This window comes from Petaurus breviceps, unplaced genomic scaffold, assembly GCF_028583685.1.
Source record: "Petaurus breviceps papuanus isolate PSGF00001 unplaced genomic scaffold, PetGlider_PUasm1.0 90750, whole genome shotgun sequence".
NCBI classification, from domain to species: Eukaryota; Metazoa; Chordata; class Mammalia; order Diprotodontia; family Petauridae; genus Petaurus; species Petaurus breviceps.
Window position 1 is genome coordinate 4,510,589 of NW_027187335.1, and position 26,638 is coordinate 4,537,226.

The following is a 26,638-nucleotide window of genomic DNA, read 5'->3' on the forward strand; positions in this document are numbered from 1 at the left end:
TCTCTAAAATCTCTAAAATGGGGTTGATGTGGGGCAGCTAGGTGGCACAGTGAATAGAGTACCAGTCCTGGAGTCAGGGGAACCTGAGTTCAAATTTGGCCTCAGACACTTAACACAAAACTAGCCTTGTGATCTTGGGCAAGTCACTTAACCCCCAATTGTCCTACCTTCCCCCCTCCAAAAAAAGCAAAAAATAAAACAAAATAAGATAAAATAGGGTTAATGATAGCACCTACCTCATAAGCTTTTTGTGAGGATTGAATGAGGTAGCACAAAGCACTATATAAATGTTAGCTATCATCCTATAAGCAGTAAGAAGGCTTATGCTGCCCACTCCTGATCACTTGGAGCCAGAACGGAGGAATATAACAAGTGAAAGGGAATCAACTAGGGAAGAGGGAGTAAATAAATGCCTCAATTCAAATAACGGAAACATGGAATTGTAGATCTGGGACAGTTCCTTTAGCCCAACTCTCTCGTCTTATAGATAAGGAACCTGGGACCTAGAGAATCAAAATAACTTGACAGTGTTATCTGAGTAAGTTAGCCAGTGGAAGAGCTGGAGTTAGAACTTAGTTCCCCAGGCAGATTCTCCACATGATGGCTTCTCTACTATAGTATGGCTACCTCTCTTTTTTCTAAAGCTGTTAGATGTTCTCCATCCACATAGAACTACAACAATGCCATCTTAATTTGCATGGGTGTTGTGAAGCTTCAAAAACAGACAAAATAGAATGTAAACATAGGATAAAGTACTAATTATAACACTGGTTATAATTTGGTTAATTTATATTGTTTTAGTAAAGATAAAATATACCACACCTTGAGTAGTCAAATTTGTCAGAGAAAAGATTTTACTTTAAAAAAAAAAAAGACCTTAATTAAAGATTACCTTCAGTTTGCTGACTTCTCTCAAAGCATCATTTCTTTCACGTTTAAGCTTTTCTACTTCATCCACTTCTGAAGAATCACAGGCAAGAAGCTATGCACATTGAATTGGAAAAGTAAAATAACACGTTAGATGCTCATGATTACAGGTTAATGTGAATTATTTGCTTCCCTGTCGTCATAGTGGTTTTGTTTTTGCATATTAATATTATATTTCATTAAAAAATCTGCAAGTTTACTTTTAAACTAATCTCTTGGTTAATTAAAACAGGATGCAAAAGTAATATGGGGCAATATCATTAACTTAAATTTAATTTTAATTTTTTAGTGCTTCCAACTGCTTTTATTTCACTATAAAAACCCATACTATTCTGAATTAAGTTAATGTTAACATTTTAATTTGGCAAGTAGCAACATGATTTCCCTGAAAGGTTCAACCATATTCCAAGACAGGGTTTATAACCCAAGGAATGGAATGAAGAATCTACAGCTTGCTGTCCAAACTGTCCCCTGAAGACCTTAGCACAATGTACTGCTATTCCCAAGACTGACAGAATGTTTGGCCATCATAAGGAATAACACTGAAAACAAAACTTAGAACATGATCTGATTACTGCACAACTTGGAAATGCTATGTGCAGTTTAGCCTTTGATGAAGACATAACTGAGTTGGCCATGGAGCAGGGGTGCTCTGATACAGGCAAGTTACTTAACATCTCAATGTCCTGGACAATTTCCTAAGACTTGATTTACAGATTAGTGGCCAATCTGTGTAAGTGGAAGGAATTTCTATACTGGGGATTCTTTATACTAAATGAAATCATGCCTGGATCCCCCCCCCCAAAAAAAAGGGGGAGGAGGGTATGTGAAACATGGACTTATTAACTTCCACATCTGTTAACAGTAAGCAGGAGAAAGGAGAAATCACTTGAATATCGAAAAAGATAGTTTTAGGGTATGGAAGGCAGAAAGTACCATTTTGCCCAATGGTGATAAATTTAGGGAATTTATTGCCCTAAGAAGGAGGGTGCCTTTGTCTATAAATTATAGGATCACAGAACTTCAAAACTGGGACAGTCTGTAATATGACATCTATTATTAAATAATAGATATCTATAGAAAATAAAATTATATATTATTAAATAATATATCTGTTATTGGAAATTAACTAGTTTAAATCTCTCATAAACTAGTTAAAGAAACTTGGATACAGAGAGACAAAGTCATTTGTCAAGGTCACACAGCTAGCTGGCACTCAAATTTGAGTATCCTGACTTCTCTGTACAGTAGTTTCTCCACTAGAACACTGATGCCTCTCACTTTTCCCTAAGGCTATTGGAAGTTATCCTTTTATAGTTAAAATAATGCTACCCTGTCATGGATGGGTGAGGGCTATATATATCATGTATATGAAGGATAGAATATATACACAAATGGAATATATTTTGAAGGCATAATGGAGGTGGAAAAGAAGCAAATAAATTTTGGTACATACCAATGCTGTAACAATGGGCAAATCACTTAATGTCTCATTGTTCCAAGTGGGAAAGGAATTGGCAATCTGCTTGGAGAAAGGGAGTTTCTACACTGGGGATTCCTACAGGTCCAAATCCCCACCACTTCTTCTCCCTCAGTTCAACAATGACTTAAATAAATAAATGCATAAAACAATTATGTTGGGTTATTAAGGAACCTAGGAATCTGAGGGCTATGCCACTAACTTCTCAACAATGAAATCTCGGAAGGCAATCATATCCTCATACAAACCTCTTTTGGCCAATGTAAGATGAGTAACACTGAATTGCATGGTCTGTTTGACCCAATATTATGTTTCTTATGTGCTGCTGTCATTTTAGTGTTTGTGTACTATTCCATTTCTGCACCCTAAAAGCAAGTCCCAGATACTGCATGGAAATTCTACTAAAAAGTTCTTCTCTTTTGGCTATTGATTCTCTTAGGTAATACTATCAAAGAAATTGAACCATGTTGCTATATGGAATATATAAATATCAAAACATCTGTGATATTTTAATTATAGAGAATATCCAGTGTGGAAACTCCATCCATCAGTTTAAATAATAAGTTTTCTATAACTTAGTAGATAGAATCCTAAGTGGTTGCCTGAGGCACTCAGAGTTTAATCAAATTCCAACCCAATTCAATCCAATGAGCATTTATTGAACACCTACTAAGTACTAAGGCAATAGGGGATACAAAGACAAATAAAAACAGCCCTTGTTATCAAGGTGATTATATTCTAGAGGGGGAGACAAATAAACGAGTGAATGAATAAATGAATGAATATGATAATTAGAGGACATAGTCATCTTAGTCTCAGAGTCACACAGCTAGCATGTTTCTAAACTTCTCTGGATTTTTTCAATTCCATTATGTCTTCATGAGAGCACAAAGGCATCCCAGGAGGGTAGCTCATGAGATAAGTACACCCTGAAGGAGGCTAGGGATTCCAAGAGGCAAATGTGGGGGAAGACTTGCATTGGGTCACAGAACTATTAAGTGTCCAGGACCAGATTTCAACCCAGATTTTCCAGAGTGCAAACCCAGCACTCTATTCATTTTTACAACATGCTGTCATATGCCATGCAAAATGCATTTTTGCTACCAACTCCCAAATGCAGTCACACTATGTGACCTTGGGTAACTCACTTGCTCGGCTGAGGACTTGTTTTTCTCCTCTGCAAGATGTGGGAGTTGGATTATATAATATTAAAGTTCCCTTTTAGCTCTAAATTTATTATCCTATGACCAAGGCTAGATTTGACCCAGGGCAATTCAATATAATAAACAATAGCTTCCCTTAAACTCAGATTTCTCTTCTTTAAAATGAAAAGATTGGACTAGATGGCCTCTAAAGTCCCTTGCACTATAAAATCTATAATCTTATCAGATTACCTTCTTAAATACAACTCTAAAGCTTTAAATTCAGAGCTGCTGGAGATCTGGCTGAAAACTCAATTCTAATCTTTACATGTTGTGTAACCATGCGCAAATCACTTCACTTGACAGGATGTCAACATTTCAAGGGACACCAGAGGCCATTTGGCCCAACATAAACCTGAACAAAAATCTATTCTAAAACAAACCTGAGAAATGAACCAGTGCTCGGTATACAGTAGGCGTTTAATAAATATTTACCGACTCAGTGACTAATCATCCAGATTTTGTTTGGAAGATATATAATGAAGGGGAAATCACTACCTTCTGAGGATGCCCACTCTACTTTGGGATGTCCATTCTACTTCCAATTAACAGAAAATTTTTCTTCTCTTCAAGAATAAATCTGCCTTCTTTCCATTTCCAAACCATTGTTCTGAATCCTGATTCTGGGGGCCAGGTAGAATAAATTGAATCTCTTTTCCACATGCCAAGCTTTCAAATTTGTGGAGATTACTAAGTCTAAGCCTTCTCTTTTCCAAGCAAAACAGCCCCCAATTTCTTCAACTAAATGGAAAAAATTTTTGTGGCCCTTCACTCTTCTGGGTGCTTTTCTCTGTATGTTCTCTAGTTTATCAATGTCCTTCCTAAAAGATGGCACCTGGAACTGAACACAGCACTCCAGGTGTGGATTGATGGGAGTAGCATACAGGAGGATTCTAATTTTCCTAGTACTACTAGCAATCTGTATCAATGCAGCCTGCAATCACTTATATGTAGTTATTTACAGGTTATCTCCCCAATTAGATTGGAAACTCTCTGAATTCAGGGGCAGGTTTTTTTTTTGTTGTTGTTTTGCCTTACTTCTATGCCTACTGCTTAGCACTAAAATTTGTGTTCTAAAATTGTGACCTACAACTGCATACGGCCAATGAAGTTGCCAAACAGTATCAGGTCCTGATCCTAGTAGCAGTGAAAGGTCCCCTGTGATCTCTTTCTAAGTTTTCTGAGCCTCTTACTGACTGGGCTAAGAGCTCTCAAAGCTGATGCCAGCACTATTGCCACCTCCAAGGCCCCCAGCTGGTGTTGCCATTGTGTGCACTCCAGACTGCCCCCACTCCAGTGTCACAGACCTTTCCTGCTGATCTCCTAAGTTATCTTGGGCTGGAAAAAATATCTTACCCCAACCTTTGGTTGTCTATGCCACTCTAGAATTTAATTTGACATGTTATTTTAAAGTTGTTTGGAGGAGGCTGTTGGGAGAGTTCAGCTAGGTGACTACCTCCACCATCATGGCTCTGCCTCAAGTCATTTCAAACCTTTGTTGGTAGTTTTTCTCAAATCTATCCATTCCTTCCTTTCTCTTTTCAGTGCAAGCACTCTAGTTTAGGTTCTTATTAACTCTTATTTGAACTATTGGGATTGTTAGCTAATTTGGCTTTCTTCCTTCAAACTTTCCCTTCTCCCAGGTCTAGGACCTTACACTGACACCAAATAAATCATCTTACAGCAATGCTCTGTTACACTCTCATGCTTAAAATTCCTTTGCCTGCTGGATAAAATCATAGATGACAGGAAAAGGGTAAAAGGAAATAGGATCAAGAATTTAGCATTTTATGGGGCGGCTAGGTGGTGCAGTGAGTAAAGCACTGGGCCTGGAGTCAGGAGGACCCGAGTTCAGTTCCGGCCTCAGACACTTAATACCCACACAAAAAAACTAGCCGTGTGATCTTGGGCAAGTTACTTAACCCCAATTGCCCTCCAAAAAAAAAAAAAAGAATTTAGCATTTTACATTTGGAAGGAGCCCAATCATAGCCCAATCTCTAAATTCTACAAACAGAGAAAATGAGGCACATAATAAAATAAGTGATTTGGGCAAAACACCTTTTAGTGGGAACTATAATGAATGTACATTGACTCCTAATCCCAATATCCCCCAAACAACTTGTACGGGTTTATTTTTTATTACTGTCTACACTTACACTACCCTCCAACTAAACTGAACTCTCACCATCTCTTGCATAGTCTTCAGACTATTCTCCTTCCTCATTCTTGCCAGTTCTCCTCTACCATCTTTCCTTCCTAATTCTCTCTGCAGAAGTCCAACAGACCTGTCTTAAATCCCTTAAGGCCTATCTCACCTGTCAGTTATATATGGGCAGGACCAGAGCTTATCTATATTTATGTCCCTCTCAGCACAGCATTTGATATATATATATATATATATATATATATATATATATATATTGTATATTCAATCAATATTTGCTTAATGAATTAATAAGATTTAATTAAATTAAGTTTTAAAGAATTAATAAGATAATCATCTTTCCTTTTTTGCTTATTGAACTAATAGTAAGGTGTACAGCAGGCAGCGATTTAGCAACTTTCTTTTCTAGTATTCTTTCCAAAAGACTGTCAGCCTTCCTGGATTGTTATTCTGCAGGTAAGAAACAGAGAATAGCACCTTATAGGAGATTGAACATACCCTTGTCTGACCTAAACTCCTAGGGGTAGGAAGGAAGTGCTATGCTCACTCTTTGGAACATCTGTGGCACTGTGAAGCCACAAAGAAAGTTCTGTGTTTAAAGATCAAACTACACTAAGCGTCCTGATCACCTGTCCCTCAAGCACCTTTGTCTTTCCTCATAGAAACTGGGTACCATGGCAGCCAGAAGTATTAGGCAGTATTCGACACTTAATATTTTTTTGTTATTGTTGCTGAATATCTGAATTGAAGGCATGAAAATATTCCTAGCAGGAGAAAAACTGGGCTCCTGCAGGTTGATGCCTCTCCATCTAATAGTAGAAAAGTTTGAGTGCTGATGGAGTGTCTTAATGTAGGAAGGACTGAACGTCCTTTTTAAGAGCTACCTACTGTATGCATTAAAGCAATTCTCTAGTCAGTTGCATTCAATATAATTCACTGCATTAAAATTAGCAATTTGTCAAGGATTACAACAAGATTTTAAAGAGTTAATGCATTTTGAAAATAGGTCATTGATGTTCTTATTCTCACAGGACAAAGACCATTTTGGTTCATTGTGGCTGGTCATCAATTCACCAAGAATTTCCTTAGCTTCAAATTAGCACCCTCCATCCCACTCTCCCCTGACACAGGGATTCAGATATAAATGAAGCACCTATGTGGCACAGTGAATAGAGCACTTGGCCTTGAAACTAGGAAGACCTGAGTTCAAATATGGTCTCAGACTAGCTGTGGGATGCTGGGCAAGTCACTTAACCTCTGCCTGCCTCAGTTTCCTCATCTGTAAAATAATAATATTGTCAATGTTCTCAAGTCCTCCTACTTTTTTGATATCCTCCCTGAAAACAGAGATTTCAACACAACCATGGAATAAAACTGGATTTAAAATGTGTAAACCTAAAGAACTAGAAGGAAATCAGGCATTGAAAAACTCTGTATTGTTTTACTTGCATTAAAAATATGAATATAAAAATTTAGAATTATAAAACTCAAAATGGTAATGATCTACTGTTAACTAACTGCAAATTAGAAAATTATATAGAGTATATACTCTACCTGTGTGTCTAATAAATGGGAAATTTCATGGGCACCAAGCATTGTGGATTTTTGCCCAACGCCTACTTCATTCAGCTGCAAGCGGAATAGTTCTCTGGAAACCTGGACAAAATCTAGAATGTACAAAGCTGCTGTTAAAACAAAGCTCAATTTAATATACTTCTCCCTAATGTTTTAAAACTACATAGTATTTATGTTTTAATTAAGTCTTTTAATAGGTTCAACAAAATTAAAACTTGAGGAAGGTACTGTGAAGATGAACTAAATATAATTTTGATTTAAAAATTAGCAAACAAACCAAATCAATAACCCTGAAATGTGGGTTTAGCCTCTAGTCTCTCACTATTTATTTTGGTCAAACTCAAAGATTTAAGAGAATAAATGTTATCCAATTCTACTACTTCTTTGACACACAAACTACAAACAACATAGCTCTCAACACAAGTGTGAAATAAAATTGTATTTTGAATGTGTAAAATGTATGTGTAAAAATGTAAAAAATTACAAAGAAATAAGAAACACTGAAAAATTTGATATGTAACATTGCTTCCATATGAATTCAAACAAAGAAACAAACCCAAATGAATATACTTAACACTTTAAACTCTCTCTATTATACAGAGAGCTCTTTCTGAAATCAAGTGGAATGATACAATTTATGGGGCTGCTAGTTGGGATAACATGGGTGCTGAGTTCCCTAAAAATAGGGACCATGTCTTTTTTAATTTCTATATCCTTATCATTACTTAGTACCGTGTCTTGGTAATTGTAGGCACTTAATAAGATATTTGTTAAGGAATTAATGAATATCAGATCTCTGAGCAAAAATGAAGATCTTTTGGGTACTTTTTCCCCTTACAAATGTATACATGTTTACATATATGTCTTCACACACATGTGCATGTGTATAAGTATCTTAAAACACATTTACATGTATCTATATACACATATCTATGTGTCTATAGTATATACTCATGCATATATACAAGGCATGGGTAGAACATGTCATATATACATACACACACATACGTTCTTCCCATCCCCTTAAAAGTAGCAAATAGAAGTATATGGGTATGTATCAGAATCTATGATTTCATCAACATGGGAGGAAGAGGGGTAACTAACTCCTGATGTGGCAACTTCTTTCACAGATCATAACCTATCTGTTATTTACTAGGTAAGATTCAGGATTCATGGGACACATAAAAGTTAAGTGATTTTCACTGGAATACACAATAAGGAAGTGCTTGAGGTGAGATTTAAACCCAGATGTTTTCAACTCCAAGGTTAGCACTCTGACCAATATGCCATGGTGCCTCTAGCAAAATATGAAAACATTTCACTTTCTGGGTTGAATGAGAAAAGTGTAACCAATCACATCAGCTTCTTGGTCCTAAGATGACGCCTGCCTTACAATGAGTTAAGGCTGTGTTATTATATTATTGATTGAAGAAGCTGAGATACTGTTTGTAACTAGAAGTGGAGGGAGGGCAAGATATTTCAGTGAAAATGATGCTTAACCAGTTTCAATATTGTGATTCGGAGCTATAGGCCAGACATTACCTCCGAAAGACACAGTTCCCCTGGAGTCTATTTGCACTTGTTGCCTCAGGGCTTTGTGCTCTTCCTCAGTGGGCTGAATACCAAGATAATGTAGGGCCTGGAAGAAAAAGAGGAGAATTTTCACATCTTGATCACCGTGGAATAAAATCCTATCCATTACAGCTTTGTATTATTAGCCAATACAAAAATCAATAGGAGGGGCCGTGACCAGAGTGATGAATAAGACAGATGGATGAATCAACTCAGCTTGCCCCTTGTCGATTAACTGTCCATAAAATATTTGCTTTCTGAGTTTCCAAACAATTTTTTTTCCTAAATGGGCACTTTCTCACCAAAGCAAAATTTCATAGGCACAGCAACTGCCCCAAGGATAAATGACTTTCATTTTACAAAATTATACACGCAGGTAAGAGAAAAGCAGCAAGAAAATGTGACCAATACAAGATAAGAAAACAAAAACAACAGTTTCTACAAGACTACCCCAGAATGTCAGTAAAATTACTCTATATTACTCAATACAAGATAAATTGTATCGTACACAATACAAGATTTTTGTTGTTCGGTTGTACAGTCATTTCTGACTCTGTGACTTCCATGGACCCATAGCACGTCAGGTCCTTCTAGCCTCCATTATCTCCAGAAGTCTGTCCAAGCTCATGTTTGTTCCTTCCATGACACTACCTATCCACCTTATCCTCTGATGTCTTCTCTCTTTCCCTTTTGCCTTCATTCTTTCCCAACATCAGGGTCTTTTCCAATGAGTCCTGCCTCCTAATTATGTAGCCAAAGTATTTAAACTTCAGCTTCAGTAGGTGACCTTCCAGTGAAAAGTCTGAATTAATTTCTTTTCCAGCATAACTCAAAAGTGTAGATTCTAAGGCACTCAGCTTTCCTTATAATCCAACTCACAGCCATGCAATGCCATTGGAAAAACCGTAGCTTTGACTAGATGGACCTGTGTCAGCAAGGTGATGTCTCTGTTTTTTAGTTTGCCTTCCAGATTTGCCACAGCTTTCCTTCCAAGGAGCAAGTGTCTTCTAATTTCATGGCTGCAGTCACCACCTGCAGTGATCTTTGAGCCCCAAAACATAAAATCTGACACTGCCTCCATTTCTTTTCCCTCTATTTTCCAGTAAGTGATGAGAGCATTTGCCACGATCATAGTTTTTTTTTTTTGTTAAACTTCAAGACAGCTTTTACACTTTCCTCTTTCACTTTCTCATGAGGCTTCTTTATTCCTTTTCACTTTCTGCCATCAGAGTGGTATCATGTGCATATCTCAGATCACAGATGTTTCTCCTGGCAACCTTAATTCTGGCCTTCTATTCATCCAGTCTGGAATTTTGCATGGTGTACTCTGAATATACATTACATAAATAAAGTGACAATATACAGCCTGGTTGTACTCCACAATACCATATTCATTCCTAAAGAATGCTAGCCCCAGCTCATAAATTTTCCGCTGGACCTCTCTATCTGGATGGTATATCAGATTATACTAAATATGCTCAAAACAGAGTTCATTATTTTTTCCCCTGAATCTGCCCTTCCTCATTGTCTTAGGAAGATTCTGAAGATCACCTGTCAGGATAAGGTACCAGACAGTGAGGTCCTTACTCAAACTAAACTGCTAAGCATTCAAACTCTGATTGAGAGAGCACAACTCTGATGGGCTGGCTACATTTTTCAAATTCAAAATGTACACTTCCCAAAAACACCATTTTATGGACAACTCACAAAGGGCAAGTGTTCACATGGTTCATAGCAGAAGAAGTGATACAAGGACACTCTCAAGGTCTCTCTTAAGAACTATGAAATTGATGATGTGACATGAGAGACACTGGCACAGAACTGCTCAGCATGGGGTGCCCACATCAGAGAAGGTGCTGTGCAATATGAGCAAAGCAGAATTGAAACAGCTCAAAAGAAATGCAGGATGCACAAATTTAGAGTACCCACCTGAAATGTTCACATGGACTATTTGTGCCCGACCTGTGGTAGAGCAATCTAAGCTCATATTGGGCTGAACAGCCATAATCAGACACAATGAAACCTTACTTTAGTGTAGGGATGTCATTTTGGTCCTCTTCAAGAACAAAGACCAACAACCAACCAACCAACCAATCAAGCACTATCCACCAGTTGTACAGTTTAATAATTGTGGAATCGTCGTTGACCATTCCCTCTCCCATCACCTGTATGCCTGTAATAGCTTCTTTATTTATATTCCTACTTCCAGTCTCTCTAATCTTTCTTCCATACAGAGGTAGAAATAATTTTCATAAGTCAATAGTCTGACTATGATAAACTCATATTGAAAGGTATCCTCTCTTTAATAAATTAAAAACTCAAACTGGAATTGAATTGGGCTCCAACTTAACCTTCTAGTTAAATATCTCAAATTCTTTCATTACATTTTATGTTCCAGACAAACTGGATCATTAGCTGTCCCTAAACCAAACATTCCATTTGCTACCTCTGTATATTTGTAAAAGAACACACTGCCTTCTCTAATCAATCCCTCTCAGAAGCCGTCTTCCTTCAAGCCTCAAATCAGGTGCCACTTTCTATTAAAGACTGATCTCTCCTCCTCCCTCCCTCCCTCTGATATTAATGCCCTCCCTTTAATTTAACTTATCTATCTGATGTCTATCCATCCATCCATCCATCCATCCATCCATCCATCCATCCATCCATCCATCCATCCATCCATCTATATTTTGTATCTTCCCTCCAGGCCCTATGCCTGCCCTGCCTAGTAGAATACTAGGTTAGTTTATTTTTTTTTTTGTCTTTCTATACTCAGTACCTAGTGCTTATACACAAAGCTCTTCATAAATGTTTGCTGAATTCTTATCAGTAGTAGGAATAAACAGCTAGCTAATCAGATAAACTCATTCATGTAGCTCTGTAAACATGCTATACTCTAAGGGAGAAGGCTACTTCTCTAACCAGGCCTTTAATGTCAATTAAAAAGAATAAGCATTGAAATTACTAAAGAGAAGCACTTAATTAAATTTTTCTTTATTTTTAATTTGTGGAATAAAAACAAGCATTTCCATAATATAGTATAATTAAAGAAATGATTACACATGAAATTGCAAATCTATTTTGTACAATTTGCTATTCCATTTAAATATATAATAAAGTTAGCATGTATATTTTTTTCCCTCTTTTTAAAAATAAAACCAACAATGCAATCATGGGATTGCATCAACCCTCCAGTAAAATGTAAGTTGCTTCTAGGCAGGGGCTTTTATTTTTGTCCTTGTATATCTAACAACTAACACAATGCCTGGAACATACTAGGTGCTTAATAATGAAAGTATCTTAACCTTATGTATATGTTAACTTAATACCCCAATATGTTTAGTGATCATGTGACGAAAGGCAATATGATCAAGTGGAAAGACTGCTAGACCAAGAATCAGGAGAGACCTGGGTTCAAAACTTTCCTGTTAATAGTCAGCTACATAACCAAGAAACCACTGGTAAGATCTTCCAACCTTTCTAAGCCTCGGTTTCCTCATGTCTGAAATGGGGAGAATAGAAACCCTTAATGCAGAGTTATTGTGAGGACTGATTGAGATAATGTATGATAATTCTCGGCTATTGCTATTATTATTTTAATTTTGATCACTTACACTTTAGGGGATAGTGTAATATGAGAAGCTATGACAGGATAACTGGTTAAAATCAATAATAGAGCAATTTCAAAAAAAAAGAAAAGGAAGAGACTGAACCTCAAGTAGAACTTTAGTGATAAACTATTAATATATGTTTTGCTGAATTTAGACTACTATCTGAACTACTACACTGAACAGACTACTATCTGAACTAGAAAGAAAAAAAGAAACTTAGAAAATTCATTAATTAAAGATCCTGTTAGTGATTTACACACACAGACACACATACACATGATCATTTGTTCAAATATAAGACTATAAGCTTTGCTAACATATCATTTTAAGAAAATATTGACTAGGACTGGATCCTTAATGGGAAGTATGTGTGTAATTCCCCCACACTTACATAATTAGAACACACTGTGAAAGATAAGAAGAATATGTAACATACAAAGCCTTTGGTTATTTAAAAACAAAAAAAAGTTAAAGTTGACTATAAAAATCTAAAAACAATCAGTATTGTTTTTCTATATTTGTTCTTGCTTACACACTTTAAGCCAAAAGTGATCATTGGTTATAATATATCTGCTAGATATGTATGTATGTATGTATGTATGTATGTATGTATGTGTGTGTGCGCACGCGTGTGTGGATATGTGTGATGACAATGAAACTACAATTTAATCAACTACAGTACAAGTTACCTTAGGTCTAAACTTAACATAATAGCTGTGGAGAAGGTCACGTGCCCTAAAGGAATATGTTTTGTAATTGGTGCATTCAGTATATTACATTCAAGATAGAAAACAGTAATTCAATGAAGCTAAAACATAAATAAGATGAATTAATCTTAGTTTTGACAAAATGAAGAGACTTAAAAATGGCTAGGAATGATGATTTATTATTCTATATTTAAGAGGAAAAATGTAGTTTTCTACTGGATAAGGGCCTTTAATGATTCCATAATCCCAAATGAATGATTAAGAAAAATATTACTTTCTTAAAATACTACTGAAAACCATCCAACCTAAAACATAAAGGAGGTTATCAGCAACAGCAGCTGCCATCAGAAATTGGGTAAAGTATTTCTCAGCAAAGCCTTTTTTCAAAAGTAAAAGAAACAGCAGAGGTAGCTTAAATATTAGGGAAATGGCATCTGGGTCGCAGCAGATAGTTCTCAGGTACAATAATAGGGATGGATCGGGGTATGGTATCCCTTTCCTTTTTGCAGGGACCAATCACCAAGTGCCCTTTTATCAGATATGCTTTGTCCTACTTATATCACAGGCTTATCATAAGGATCAAATAGGGCAATGGGCCATATTTTAAATCATCTGTGATATATATAGAAAGATGGTGATAGTGATGTCACTTTTGTTCTTGCATAGGTATGAAATAATTCTCAGAATGTCCATTTGAAGAGTCAGTGATACTATCATTTTGAAGATCAGGAAATAACAAATGACTTGTTTTATATAGGAACAGCTGTTAGAAATCACTTTTCAATACATCTGGATTCTCTTTATACATTCTACCATGAAAGGAAATGTATAAAGTGTTGCCTTGACAGGTAATTTAATTTCCTTTGCTCAAATTCTTGACTCTCTATTTAAAAATCTCTTCTTTTGACTGGTCTAATTACTTAACAGCCACATAGCTAGCCAACAGCTTTTTTCCTTGCAAGACTTTATTACCACATCAGCTTATTTAGATTAAAATTTATATACTTAATTAAAAAAAAAACAACAACCATAAATTGTATGTCTGACAGACAACCAAATAGGATATATATTTTTATCTGCGTTACACATCTTGAGAATTTAGAGTTTTTATGTCACCTGGACAACAAAATGAAGAGCAAATAATTTACTACGCTGATATTTTCTGCCGAGTGTCTGTATAAAGGGTAGTAAAATCTGATCTGTCCACCAGGTAACAACTGTAAAAAAAAAAACCCTCATCAAATGTCAAAGACATTGATATCAGTGCTTAGCACAGTATCTGGCATGTAGTAAGTTCTTTTTTTTTTTTTAAAGCACTTGGGGTTAAGTAACTTGCTCAAGGTTACAAGGCCAGTTATTTCTGGGTGTGGTGCTAAGTATCTGAGCCCGGATTTGAACCCCAGGTCATCCCAACACTGGGGCCCGTGCTCTTACTCACTGAGCCACCTGGCCGCCCCTAAGCAGTTAGGGTTAAGTAACTTGCTCAAGGTTATACGGCCAGTGTAGTAAGTTCTTAATAAATATTTACTGACTGACATCATTACATTAGCTGCTCTGGGAATACCTTTGGGGAAGAAAAACTAAATTTTAGGGAAGCACTTTGTTAGATGGCACCCTTTCAGCATTCATAAAGCAAAGATATCCTAGTGGGGAGAAATTGTGAAATGCATGGTACAGAAAAACAGCTAATAATGTAGTCTCAGATTCCTTTCAATTGTGGCAGAAATTCTACTTTATCTTTTCATCAAAAAATTTTTTTATAAAAAGAAATATTGGGGCAGCTAGGTGGAGCAGTGAATAGAGCACCAACCCTGGAATCAGGAGGACCTGAGTTCAAATTCAGCCTCAGACAGTTAACACTTACTTAGCCATGTGACCTTGGCAAGTCACTCAACCCCAATTGCCTTGCCTTCCCCCCTCCAAAAAGAAAAAAAGAAAAAGAAATATGCTCCACTTTGTCTCCTCACTAAAAAATATTTTTCAAAAAGAAGGGATATGTTTAAAACAAATGGTGGAACAAACACTGAATTCCTATTCTGTAATTATACATATCATATGTGTATATGTATAGACAGATATATGTATATTATTTAAAGTTTAACCTAATTTATATTAAAAAGTAATATTTTTATGAAAATCAGATGGAAAAGAGGGGTAAGAACCTTCATTTTAAAACCGAATCACACCCTCAGAAACTTCCAGGTGAGAAAGATGTTAGAGTCAATATAAAAATTGTGTATTATGATAAGATTAGTTGGATAATCTTCCCAATAACCGCAGAATTGGGGCTAATTTTTCACCTTGAAAGAAACATTGCATTATCACTATTAAAGTCCAGGATCCTTAGGTTTTAGAAATATCAGTGATACCTATCTAAACCCACAGTTAAGTTTTATTGATTAATAATATTTATACTTAGCCAGAACTTGGATTTTATATCATAATGACATGTTAAAAAGGGGCGAGTGGTCGGCAGAGGATATAGTAGATTGAATAAATGGAAAGCGGATGTATTAAATGATCAAATCAACCAATTCATTGAATAAACCCAAGAAATATTTATTTATGGCTCACTCTTACCTGTCATTCCTTAAAGATTTTGGGGGCATTACTTACATGCTCAGAACTGTACTGGTGTATCTATAATAGACAGGCAACTTGGTATAGCAAATAGGGAACTAAATCTGAGAGCCAGGAAGGTCTGGGCTCAAGTCTTGCTTGACACTTACTATGTGACCCTAGGCAAGTTACCTCTCAGTGCTCAAGGAAAATATGGAAGATTATAAATTGCAGAGAATGTGCTGACCTGCCTTGGAAAAAAGGAGTTTCATATACCACTGAAATCTTAGGTCCATGCTCAATTGCTAAGTCTAACTTTAGTTGTTTATAATCTCATTAGAAAGACAAGTTTAAATATACAATAGCAAGCAATATAAAATACAGTATAGTGATATACAATATAAAACACAGCACATAGTCTAGTACTATGTTGAGCAGACTAAAGTACAATAAGGGTTCAGAAAAAATAGTTGCCCAAAGTATAAAGGATTTGGACAGGGATAGAGGAAGGAAAGGACATGATAGGAATAAATAAGGGAATGGAGACAGGAAGGAAAACTATGGGTACTTCTTCCCCAATTACGCATTTGCCTTCTCTCTTGGACTAAATAAAAAAGAAAATACCTGCCCCTAAGAGTTGAGAAAGGCAGCAAGTGAATGCTTCTAACACAATCCATTTTTAAAAAATGACAATGAATGGGTCATTTTCCTTGTCTGTTCTCTGTCACAAGCATACTTCCCTACTTAACAGTTCTAAAGGTTTTTTTTCTCTTTCATTTTCTCTGTGATCTCAGATTCCTACTCTTATAAATTTTCTCAGTAGGTTTCTCCTTCTCAAGATGACTTTGTGCCTTTTTATCTTATTCTGTGCTTCACAATTCCCTCAGACTTTGTGATCATACGACTATTTTCCCTCTTTAAAATTTAGCTCCCCTTTTTAAAAAGTTTCTTTTAATATTACTTCTTTTTATATTAATTTTCCATATCAGGATTTGTTTCTCTTTGTCATCTTGATTTTCAGCTAACTTTGGTCTGCAGTTTAAAGAGACTGAATTCAACCAAACTATTGAATAAATGCAAAGATCATTTATGGCTCATGCACATCAATCAATTATCAAAGATTTATTGGATATTACCTATATGCCAAGAACTGGGTTATTTTCTATAGTAGACAGAGGCAGTTTGCCCACCTCCTGATCCCATTATTATGTTACTGACTGACTTAAATAATGACAGCTCTCAAAGAAGAGTTGATTTTGACTAAATAATAGCGGAGAAAAAAACTGAGGAATCAAGAATGCTGACTTTATTGCTAACTCAGGGTATAGAAACTACAGATCAGCATTTAGTCATATAGTCACTTAAGGAAAAGAGAGGTTTAACGACCTGGGGTAAGTAAATGTGTGTTAGGGGCAGCACTTGAATCCAGGTCTTACTGACTCCTAGACTTGTTCTCTATTCCACTATGCAACCCATTCTCTCAGTGAAGTGGCCTATTATTTTATTTTTCCCCCAGACTCTTCAAAATGTCATTTTCTTTTTTAAAAATTTTATTATTTTTAAGATTCTTCTTTTTCTTTTTCCTTTTTAAAAAAACACAACCCTTCAGATCATCTTCCCCTCCCCACCCTACTCTCTCCCATCTCCAATATCCCTGGATTTGCATCTGTCTTTAACATTCTTTTCTTTTTAAATTGAGTTCTAAATTCTCTTCCTCCCTTCCTTTCCCCACTCATTGAAAAGGTAGGCAATACGACGTCAATTATTCACATGAAATCATGCAAAACATATTCCCATATTAGCCATGTTATAAAAAAATGGAGAGGAAAAAATAAAGGAAGTTTAAAAATTATATGTCGATCTGCCCTCAGAATTCATCAGTTATCTCTCTCTGGAAGTGAACAGCATTTTTCATCATGAGTACTGTCTTGGATCACCGTATTGATCAGAGTAGCTAAGTCTTTCACAATTGACCATCATTACAGTACTGCTGTTACTTCGCACAATGATCTCCTGTGAACTAGTATATTCAAATTTGAATGTAGCAATGACTTCGATAACCTCAAAGCTGAAGCCTGCTGGCAACTTTGAGTCTCAGTTTCTTAACCACATATTAAAATGGTTTTAATTTAGTGTCTACCTCTCTCATATGGTTGTCTGAGTATCAAATGAAAAAAAGAACATGAAAGTACTTAGTAAACTGTAAACCATTGGAGAAATGCATTATCACACACACACTACACAACACACACACAAATAATAATAATAAACTAGCATTCAGATTTTACAAATAAATAAATTTTTAAGACAGTAACATTTTGAAGGGGAAAAAAGAAGTCATATGTGCTTACCATTTCCAGCTTCTCAACCTTAAGGCGAATAGAGGGATCTAAGGAAATATTCTCTCCTTGTGGTCCAGAATCATTAGGCCAGTTGGAGTTAATATCTAAGGAGGCAAGAGGATGCATATTAATTGAAAATTCAACTGAATAACTTCTTTTGACAAAACGTGCTCTGGGGTCCTGCTGCTCAAAAATAATTTAGGCTAATCAGTGGGCAGAATTAACTTTTGTTTAAATAATAGATATTTTCTTAGAAGTCTAAAATATATCACATAAAACATCTTCACTTAAGCCCTAAATGGTATAGTTTGAAAAAAAATCAAACTGTACTTGGAGTTTATATTTTCTCAAAACACATTCAAGAACTATTAAGAAGAAAAAGAAAAACCAGCAACACAAAACCTACTAATTTGGATGAGAAAAAGAGACTGTCTTTATTCTGTACAAGCCATCTTGTGAGAGAAGCTATTTTAGATAAAATCCTGCCAAAAGTTTTGGAAAGCAAGTAGGAATTATTTGAATAAAATACTTAAAGCATCCATACCCTTTGACCTAGAGATTCTACCACTAGGCTTATATTCCAGAAGATCATTGATAACAAGAACGTTCCTGTGTGCACAAAAATATCTGTGATAGCATTTTTTGTGGCAGTGAAGAAGGGGAAATAAAAGCTGATATCCATTGACCGGGGAATGGCTAAATAAATTGTGGCATAAGGATGGAATAGGAGTGCGACTATCTTGGAAGAAATGATGAATGTGATGATTGAAAGATTCATGGAAAGACATATTTATGTGAAGTGAAGTGAGGACAACTAGGAAAACACTGGGTACAGCAATGTAAATATAAGAAGAACTACCATGAGGTAATCAAAAGAAAATTATAAAGAACATGTATGGTTCAAAAAAACAGAGATATGACATTTCCCCTATTAATTTGCAGAGGTGGGAGGTCCATGGGTGTTGAATGTTGAATCTGATTTTTTGATATATTGATTGGTTTTTCTGATTACCCACCCCCCCAATCCCATTCTCTTTTTCCTTAAAAAAAAAATTCTTTGCCATATAGGAGAGCTATCTGGGGGAGAGGAAAAGGGATATAAGGGAAAATTTAGGTGATATAAAACCAAAAGGTTATCAATAAAAATGTATTTTTAAAAAAGCCTGACAAAAGGCAATGCCTGATTATGTGTGGCCTATCCCTCCTTATAAGAAATGCTAAATTAATCAATCAATCCACTCACTATTTTGTGTTCTATATATTGTCATAAATGTGTCTAATTCAGCTACTGAAGCATTATTAGAAAGAATTTCCCAAAAGTAAAAAATAATACTTACAAAAAACCTGAATACTAGATAAATCTTTGTATTGCAGAATCTAACTTCAATAATAAAATGTTTCAGGAGATGTATATATATTTCTGTCACTTCTACTATCTCTTGTTTTAAGCAATATTGATTGTATAATAGTTCTAATGACAATAGTAAGACTACTAGTATGAAGAAGCATCCAAATATTTAACAAAATCCCACCTTGGGCTTCCAATTGTAAGTATTTGCTCCTTTGGGCAGCTATAAGCATCTAAAATATGCACTGTTAAGTATCCAGGGGGCAAGGGAGCTAAGCATGATTATGGGACTGAACCATTTAGTTTACACTTAGCCTTTCTTTAGGTGTTGTTTCTGTTGTGCCCTAAAATGTGGGAACTATTATCTGCTTCTTTATAGAAGGTACTTTTGACCATCCTTTCTGGCCATGCAGGCCTGAGATTCCTCCTTTAGCCCAGGGACCTAACCTCTCAGGGACCATGGTGAAATGACTTGAGTCACAGAAAGTAGGAGCTTTTGGAAAACCCTGTGACCTGATTAGGAACTTCCTTTTAGTCCCTGGAAAAAAAAGGGCAGATAATAGGATTGTTGATATACATAATTGTGCCCTAGCACCTTTTCCCTCTACTGTGCTCTAGCATCCTTTCTCTCCATTCAGAAAATTCATGGGCTATGAATGATTATTCATGAAACTTGGAAATTCACTGTATACTTCTGGTGACATCCACACACTGAAAGTCAGATTGTTCTTTCTGTTTAGATATGGGAATGGGAGACCTGAACTCCATTCTGACCCCACCAAAGAGCACCCTAGCAGTTTTCATGTATAATCATTATACTCACAAAATTTTAAGTTCTTAATTAAATACAACTTTTATACCAAGAATGGCCCTTCCAAACAGTTCTCACTGTTTAGAACATTTAATGTATTTGAGATTGTCTATTTTCATGGTATCCTAGAAAGTGGAGGTGACAGAATTACTAAAGATTAATGGAGTCACCATAATTATTGTACAAGAAAACATCCAAACTTTTAACAGAAGTCCACATGGTATCTCTGTAAGAACTAATCCAAAAGTTAAGTAGATGTTTAGAAGTTATTGACGACTGCTTGGCTTACAGGACTAGGTTTTTCTTTCTACACTCTGTCCCAAACTAAGCTTCCATCATGTAACCGAATAGTCAGAGGAGGAAGGAAACTCTTAGAGGAAGGTGGAGGAGTTATCAGCTATCACGGCCATGAATTTATGAATATCCATGGCCAGCAGAACCCCTTGTTATGTGAGTGTTATTAACGGTCCCACAAAAATAACCATGATCAAAGTTAGTCCCTAAGAGACCAAGAAACTTAAATAGAAGTGAACTTTTTTTTAAAAGGCCTATCAAGTAGTAAAATGGAAGCAGCTCGTGAAAGCTGCAGTTGGTTCTAATGAAGAAAGTACAAATTGGTTAGACAATGATTTAGGGGAAATAAAAGATACCGTGGAAGAAATTTCAGTACTTTTCCATGTTTATTTACTAAGTTATTAAGCACAACTCTGCTCAGAGAAAGAGAAAATCCAAAGTGAGAGGACCATCTCATCTTGAAAATCTCTCTACCAACACCATTTCTAAATCACCATTTTATGGGGTTAAAGAATAAAGAAAAATTTTCATAATCAAGATTCATTCAGACAAAGTTAAATGAATAGTTTTTTGATTCATTAAAAAAATAGTGACTTTTCTGTCACTCTAAAAAATCTTTTTCCTAAAAAGTATTTTTAGCCACTTTATGGATTCTCCTTTCCACCTGATCGAGGGTGACCTCAAGAGAAACTTTTTTAAAATGAATTAATCAAAGAGGTTCTTTGATCATAACCTTAATCAATTTCAGGGAAAACTTCTTCCAAAGATAATCAGGCCTCCCTACCTTTAGAAACTTGTTAGGCCTTCAAAAAGAATGTATCTGGAGAACTTTAGACTAGGGTATTGTTTCCTGGATGTTAAATACTGACAAGGTTTTCTCTCTGCTAAGGGATAGAAATGAATAGAGATGAGATCAAGGACTTTTGACAAAAACACTAAAAAAAAAATACAATGTCAATATTTCTAAACAAGAGAACTGGAAAGGATGTAATACTTAATATGAACTAAAAATACCAATTCCCTTTAAGGAAGGATGATAGACCCATCCAGTCCCATATCTCATTATAGAGTAATAAAACAATTATGGAAAAAATTCTCTAAAACTAATGAAGACTCAGGTTCCAGAAAGAATTCAACTAGGTGACCCAAGTTTACCAGCCCACCTGGAAAGATACGATATAGGTACTTGGAAAAGTCCAATTACAAACATTATTTACCATCACTGCCTAGCTAACTACTGAGATAATCTTTGATATCCCAAATCCTTACAATTACAAAATAAAAAGAATTACACAGTGAACTCATGAAGAGTGAAGTAGGATCTCTGTACCTAAACAGGACAAACAAGAAACTCTTGTTACTGAAAGGAAGCACACTTTATAGACACCTTCAGGACAATATTCAGGTAAGGAAAATCCAGAAGAAAATCTGAGGGAGCAATAGCAGCAGCAAATATAGGTCTAAGACTGGAAATTTCTAGTCACCTCCAAAGGAGGAATGTGAGTTGTTAAATATAAGCCATAGATTGACTAACTTGTTGAGGTTGCTATTCATTGCGCACAAGAGTAAGTTCAAAAAGGAAATGAGACCAGATCTATATCCTTACAAATACAACACCTCAAAAGCCCAGAGGAAAAAGGATGGAGACAGAATGGGAGGGCCAAGGAAGGGTCCTGTTTTCAAGATGTGTCAGACATGTTAGTATCTGAGGCTATATGGTACCTTCTGGAAGACTGAGGTGAAACCTTTCCTTCATGTTGCCCCTCCCCCTTCATCCACTGCCAAATGAACAACATTTATTTTCTACTGACACCTGTGAGAGATCTGGTGTAGTGTAAGATTTTGGATCCAACTGAAAGGAAGATGAACTCTAGTCTTTTGCGGTCCTCTCTATTCTACCTCCTGGGCATTTTCACTGACTGTCCTCCATGTCTGGAACTCTCCTTACCTCTGCCTCTTGGAATCCCTGGTTTCCTTCAAATCTCAGATAAAGTTCCACTTTCAGTCAGAAGCTTTCCCCAGTCTTGTTTAAATTTTAGTTTAGTTTAGTTCCCTCTGAGATTATTTCCAATGGATCTCGTATATATCTTTTTTTGTACATAGCTGTTTGCATTTTATCTTGCCTGTTAGAATGTTGGTTCTTTAAGAGTAAAGACATTCTTTATCTATCCCCAGTGCTAAGCACACTGCCTGGCATATAGAAGATACTTAATAAATGTATGTTGACTTAATTTCCTGTTCCTGTTGCTACTATTAAATGTAAAAACAGTGGTCCCCATATTTATGAAAATGATAGAAGAACCACTTGACTGATTAATCAAACAAGACAGCAACTGGACCGTCACCTCATGCAGTTACTCACTTATTTACATTTTCTGTGCAGACACCAAGGCCAACAATTCAAAAAAGTTGATCACGATACTGACTCACCCAGAAGCCTAAACAACAACCAACAACAAAAACCAGTGGTATTTTGCAGGAAGAATCTTGTACCTAGATACATTGTGGTGCCACCTAGATGGCTCCTTGATTGACTTACAGTGTTTGTATCATCAATTAGTCATCATGTTCTGTGGTCTTGCAGATATTGTCAAGGAGTAGATGTAGGAAACTTGAAAGTTGAATGGTATATTATGAAATGTGCATCAGTTGCAGAGTCCAACTGTATAGTCTATTCTACACTTTAATCTCACAATGAGAGCAAAGTTGCAAAGGTAGAGGCAGCATATAGGTCCCTGATAACAGGTCCATTCCTTAGCCTACAAATAGATTTCATTCAGATGACAAAATGTGCAGTGTGAATATATCCTTATTTCTAGATGGTCACAAATCTTTCCACGTAAGTAAAAAAAAGTTGGTTCCATAATGATACCAAAGAATCTTTATTCACTTGATCTCCATCAGGATATTGAAGAATCCCTCTTGAGTAATCAAGAAACACATCTCATAGGAAAGATAATACAACCACTTCCTAAAATTCTTTAATGTGAAATAATACCTTCATTGCCTTTACCATCACCCAAAAGGCAGGGAGAGTGGAAAGATGGAATGTGATACCTTATAAACTTGCTAAACTGTGTGAAAATACAGGCCCAGATTCTGAAGAATGCCTTAACTCCAAGCTTTATATCAATAAGGGTCAATTTTGGCCAGGAAACACAGATTTAGCTCTTATGAAATCAAAACAGGCCAGTACATGAGATTTTTGTTCACCCGGCTGGCAACTCATGATTTGAATGTTGCTCATAGCAACATGACAATATGTTGCACCAAACTAATTCAAAATATAAAGGTTTTTCTTTTACAGGTCCAGAAAGCACTCTCAAAAGAACCCAAACAAAATTCTTGCCGCCAGCGGAATTCAGGGCATTTGATATATGCAACAGTTCACCAAAGATAACTGACCCTTTGCTGAGGCAGAAAGGTCCACAGATGCTGCTCACAACTCAAAGGATAGTCAAATTGAACAGCATTAGGCTTTAGATGCATACCTTACAATGTATAATAACCTACATGCCAGCTGAACCCTAGGCATCCCACAGGAAAGGGCCCTGAAAGTAAAACCCCAAGGACTAACAGGTGGTATTGCAAATTCATTTTACAGAAAAAAGACAGGCTCCTAAAATCAGGAAGAAACTAACATGTGAGAGATGGCAAAGGTCCTATTTCCTGGGCTTATATGAGTAGAGAGAAGAAAAGATGAAAATTCAGTGTTTCTCAGGGAACAGGTCAAATAATACCATGTGGACCAGAGTTTTCTTTGTACTATAGACACTGATCCTACTTAGGAAAATAATCATCTGAACCTAGGTGGGAGGACCTGTTGTTAAAAATTCCTTCTGATACTGTGAATTTCCCACTGAATGTTACAAACAGAACAAAACAAAAAACAACTCGTTTAAGTACTATGTAATTGGCTGTAGCAGCAAGCACCCCAAGGGTCCTCAGGGTTTGCAGCTACCACAGGTTCTTGGATCTGCTTTGTTAAAGGAAAGCAACTCAAAATGGGTTAACAAGCTTACTTTAATCAGTCAGACATATATCGTTTACCTTGTTCAGGGGAAAAAGGTCAGCACCCCAAACTTCAAAGCATACAGGCAGAATTATCAAGACAGAAACAGGTCAAGTAGACAGATTTCCAAACTGTCCAACCATTACATCCATACCCAGTCAACATCTGGGTTTCCACATCTGTGTTTTTCAAAGCCGGGGGACTCTCAACAACGGCTTCCCAGAATTCAGATCAAATCACAGAACACTTCTCAAAGTGAGTCCCAAAACAAAGCTACACATCAGGGCTTATATAGCCTTCTCCTGGCTCAGAGAATGTAACAACCTTATTGACTCACTGGCCAATCAAGAAGTATCTACTGAAAAACAAGCCTCCCACCCCCATGTTTCAGGTGCACTTTAGCCTAGGGGCAGAGAAGATCTTCCAAATTTGCATTCCCATTACATTGGCCTAATATGGCACAGTTAGGTGGTGCTGTGGATACCGCACTGGCTCTGGTGTCAGGAAGACTTGTGAGTTCCAATCCAGCTTCAGACAGTTACTGTGTGACCCTGGGCAAGTCACTTAACCCTGTTCACTTCAATTTCCTCATCTGTAAAATGAACTAGAGAAAGAAATGGCAAACTACTCTAGTACCTCTGCTAAGAAAATCCAAAATGGGGTCCCAAAGAGTGGGACATGACTAAAAAATAACTCAACAACAATAAATTGACCTGAATGCTCTTATTTATGTTATGCTGCAGTTAATAATATCTGTGAAGGATGTTATATAAATAAGCTTGATGGGACAATAGGAAGGCAGAGAGATGGTTAGTATTGTTCCAATTTTAGTAACAAATCAGATGCCTCTCTATAATGAATGGTCCCTTTTTGATAGGAGAAGTGGAAGGGGATAGGGTGACAAGAGTTATGTCAAAGAGAGGGATTATGGAGACAATTTCAGCTCGAAGGCCATTTTATATGAAAGCTCACCAAAATATTGCGTCTGTCTATATGTTCCCCATGCCTCCACATAAGGGATATAAAATTATGTGTTCCTGCATATTATGAAACTTCAATCAATGTTTACACTGAATTAAAAAACTTTGTTAAAATTTCTGTTTATATGTAACTTAAAATTGACAAATCTAGAAAATGAACCAAACCTTTTAGAAAAGTTGGTGATAAAAAGTGAGATTTTTCAAATTCAAAATTCTGTATGTTGTAAAGGTTTAATTGCCAACAGCACAATTATATTACAATTTCAGTTCACACTTGACTGTCAACAATATGGAAGAAATGTGGGAAACTAGGGATGAATTAGTAAATTTACTGAGAAATGTTTTGATTGGGAAGAAACAGATCATAGGATTTCAAGTAGACCAAAGTAGACTAAACTTTTATTCTTTTTTAATAGCTACATGTGAAGAAATAAGAGCTAAGAGTAGGGAAGTTAGAATGGCCTTTCTCCTGATTAGTTGGGAAGAGACATAGAAAAGAATCTTCTCTTACTAAAGACCTAGAATTGAAGCCACTGGCAGCAGAAGAATAAAGGCAGTAGAGGCTTTGATGCCCAATCAAGCTGCAGAAAGAAGCCCTCAGTCTGAGCATATGTCAGCAAGTGATTGAGTTGGAAAAGAAATAGTCCAATCACAGTTTGTGAATAGGATTAAGGATGAATGGAAAAGGTAAAAGTTAAAGATTAGTGAGAAGGATGTCTAATAATGCCTATGAGGTTGTTATCTTTCAAAATATGCTAAACCATCAGCAAGTATTGTATGTAATGGGGATAAGCTAGAAGCATTTCCAATAAGATCAGGGGTGAAACAAGGATATCCACTATCACCCTTCTTACTCAATTTGGTACTAGAAATTTTAGCAGTAGCTATGAGAGAAGAAAGAGAAACTGAAGGAATCAAATTAGGCAAAGAAAAGACTAAACTCACTCTTTGCAGATGATATGATATACTTAGAGAATCCTAAAGAATGAAGTAGATAATAAATAAATTTGGCAAAGTTGCAGGATATAAATAAACCCACATAAATCCTCAGCA

The 26,638-nt window shown here is 36.2% G+C and overlaps 2 protein-coding genes across 6 annotated transcripts in view; one reads left to right on the forward strand and one right to left on the reverse strand.

Moving 5' to 3' along the window:
• Positions 1-26,638, reverse strand: part of STXBP4 (syntaxin binding protein 4) — a 244,315-nt gene that overhangs the window by 153,932 nt on the left and 63,745 nt on the right. For all 5 annotated transcript variants that reach the window (XM_069067474.1, XM_069067471.1, XM_069067473.1 and 2 more), the window contains 4 exons: positions 18,150-18,244; positions 8,892-8,988; positions 7,329-7,441; positions 893-982 (listed from right to left, as the gene is read on the reverse strand). In XM_069067474.1, the coding sequence (XP_068923575.1) occupies positions 893-982; positions 7,329-7,441; positions 8,892-8,988; positions 18,150-18,244 (395 nt within the window). The remainder of the gene's footprint in view (positions 1-892; positions 983-7,328; positions 7,442-8,891; positions 8,989-18,149; positions 18,245-26,638) is intronic.
• The window catches only part of COX11 (cytochrome c oxidase copper chaperone COX11), a 234,639-nt gene that overhangs the window by 135,959 nt on the left and 72,042 nt on the right, over positions 1-26,638 (forward strand). The window lies entirely within an intron of this gene.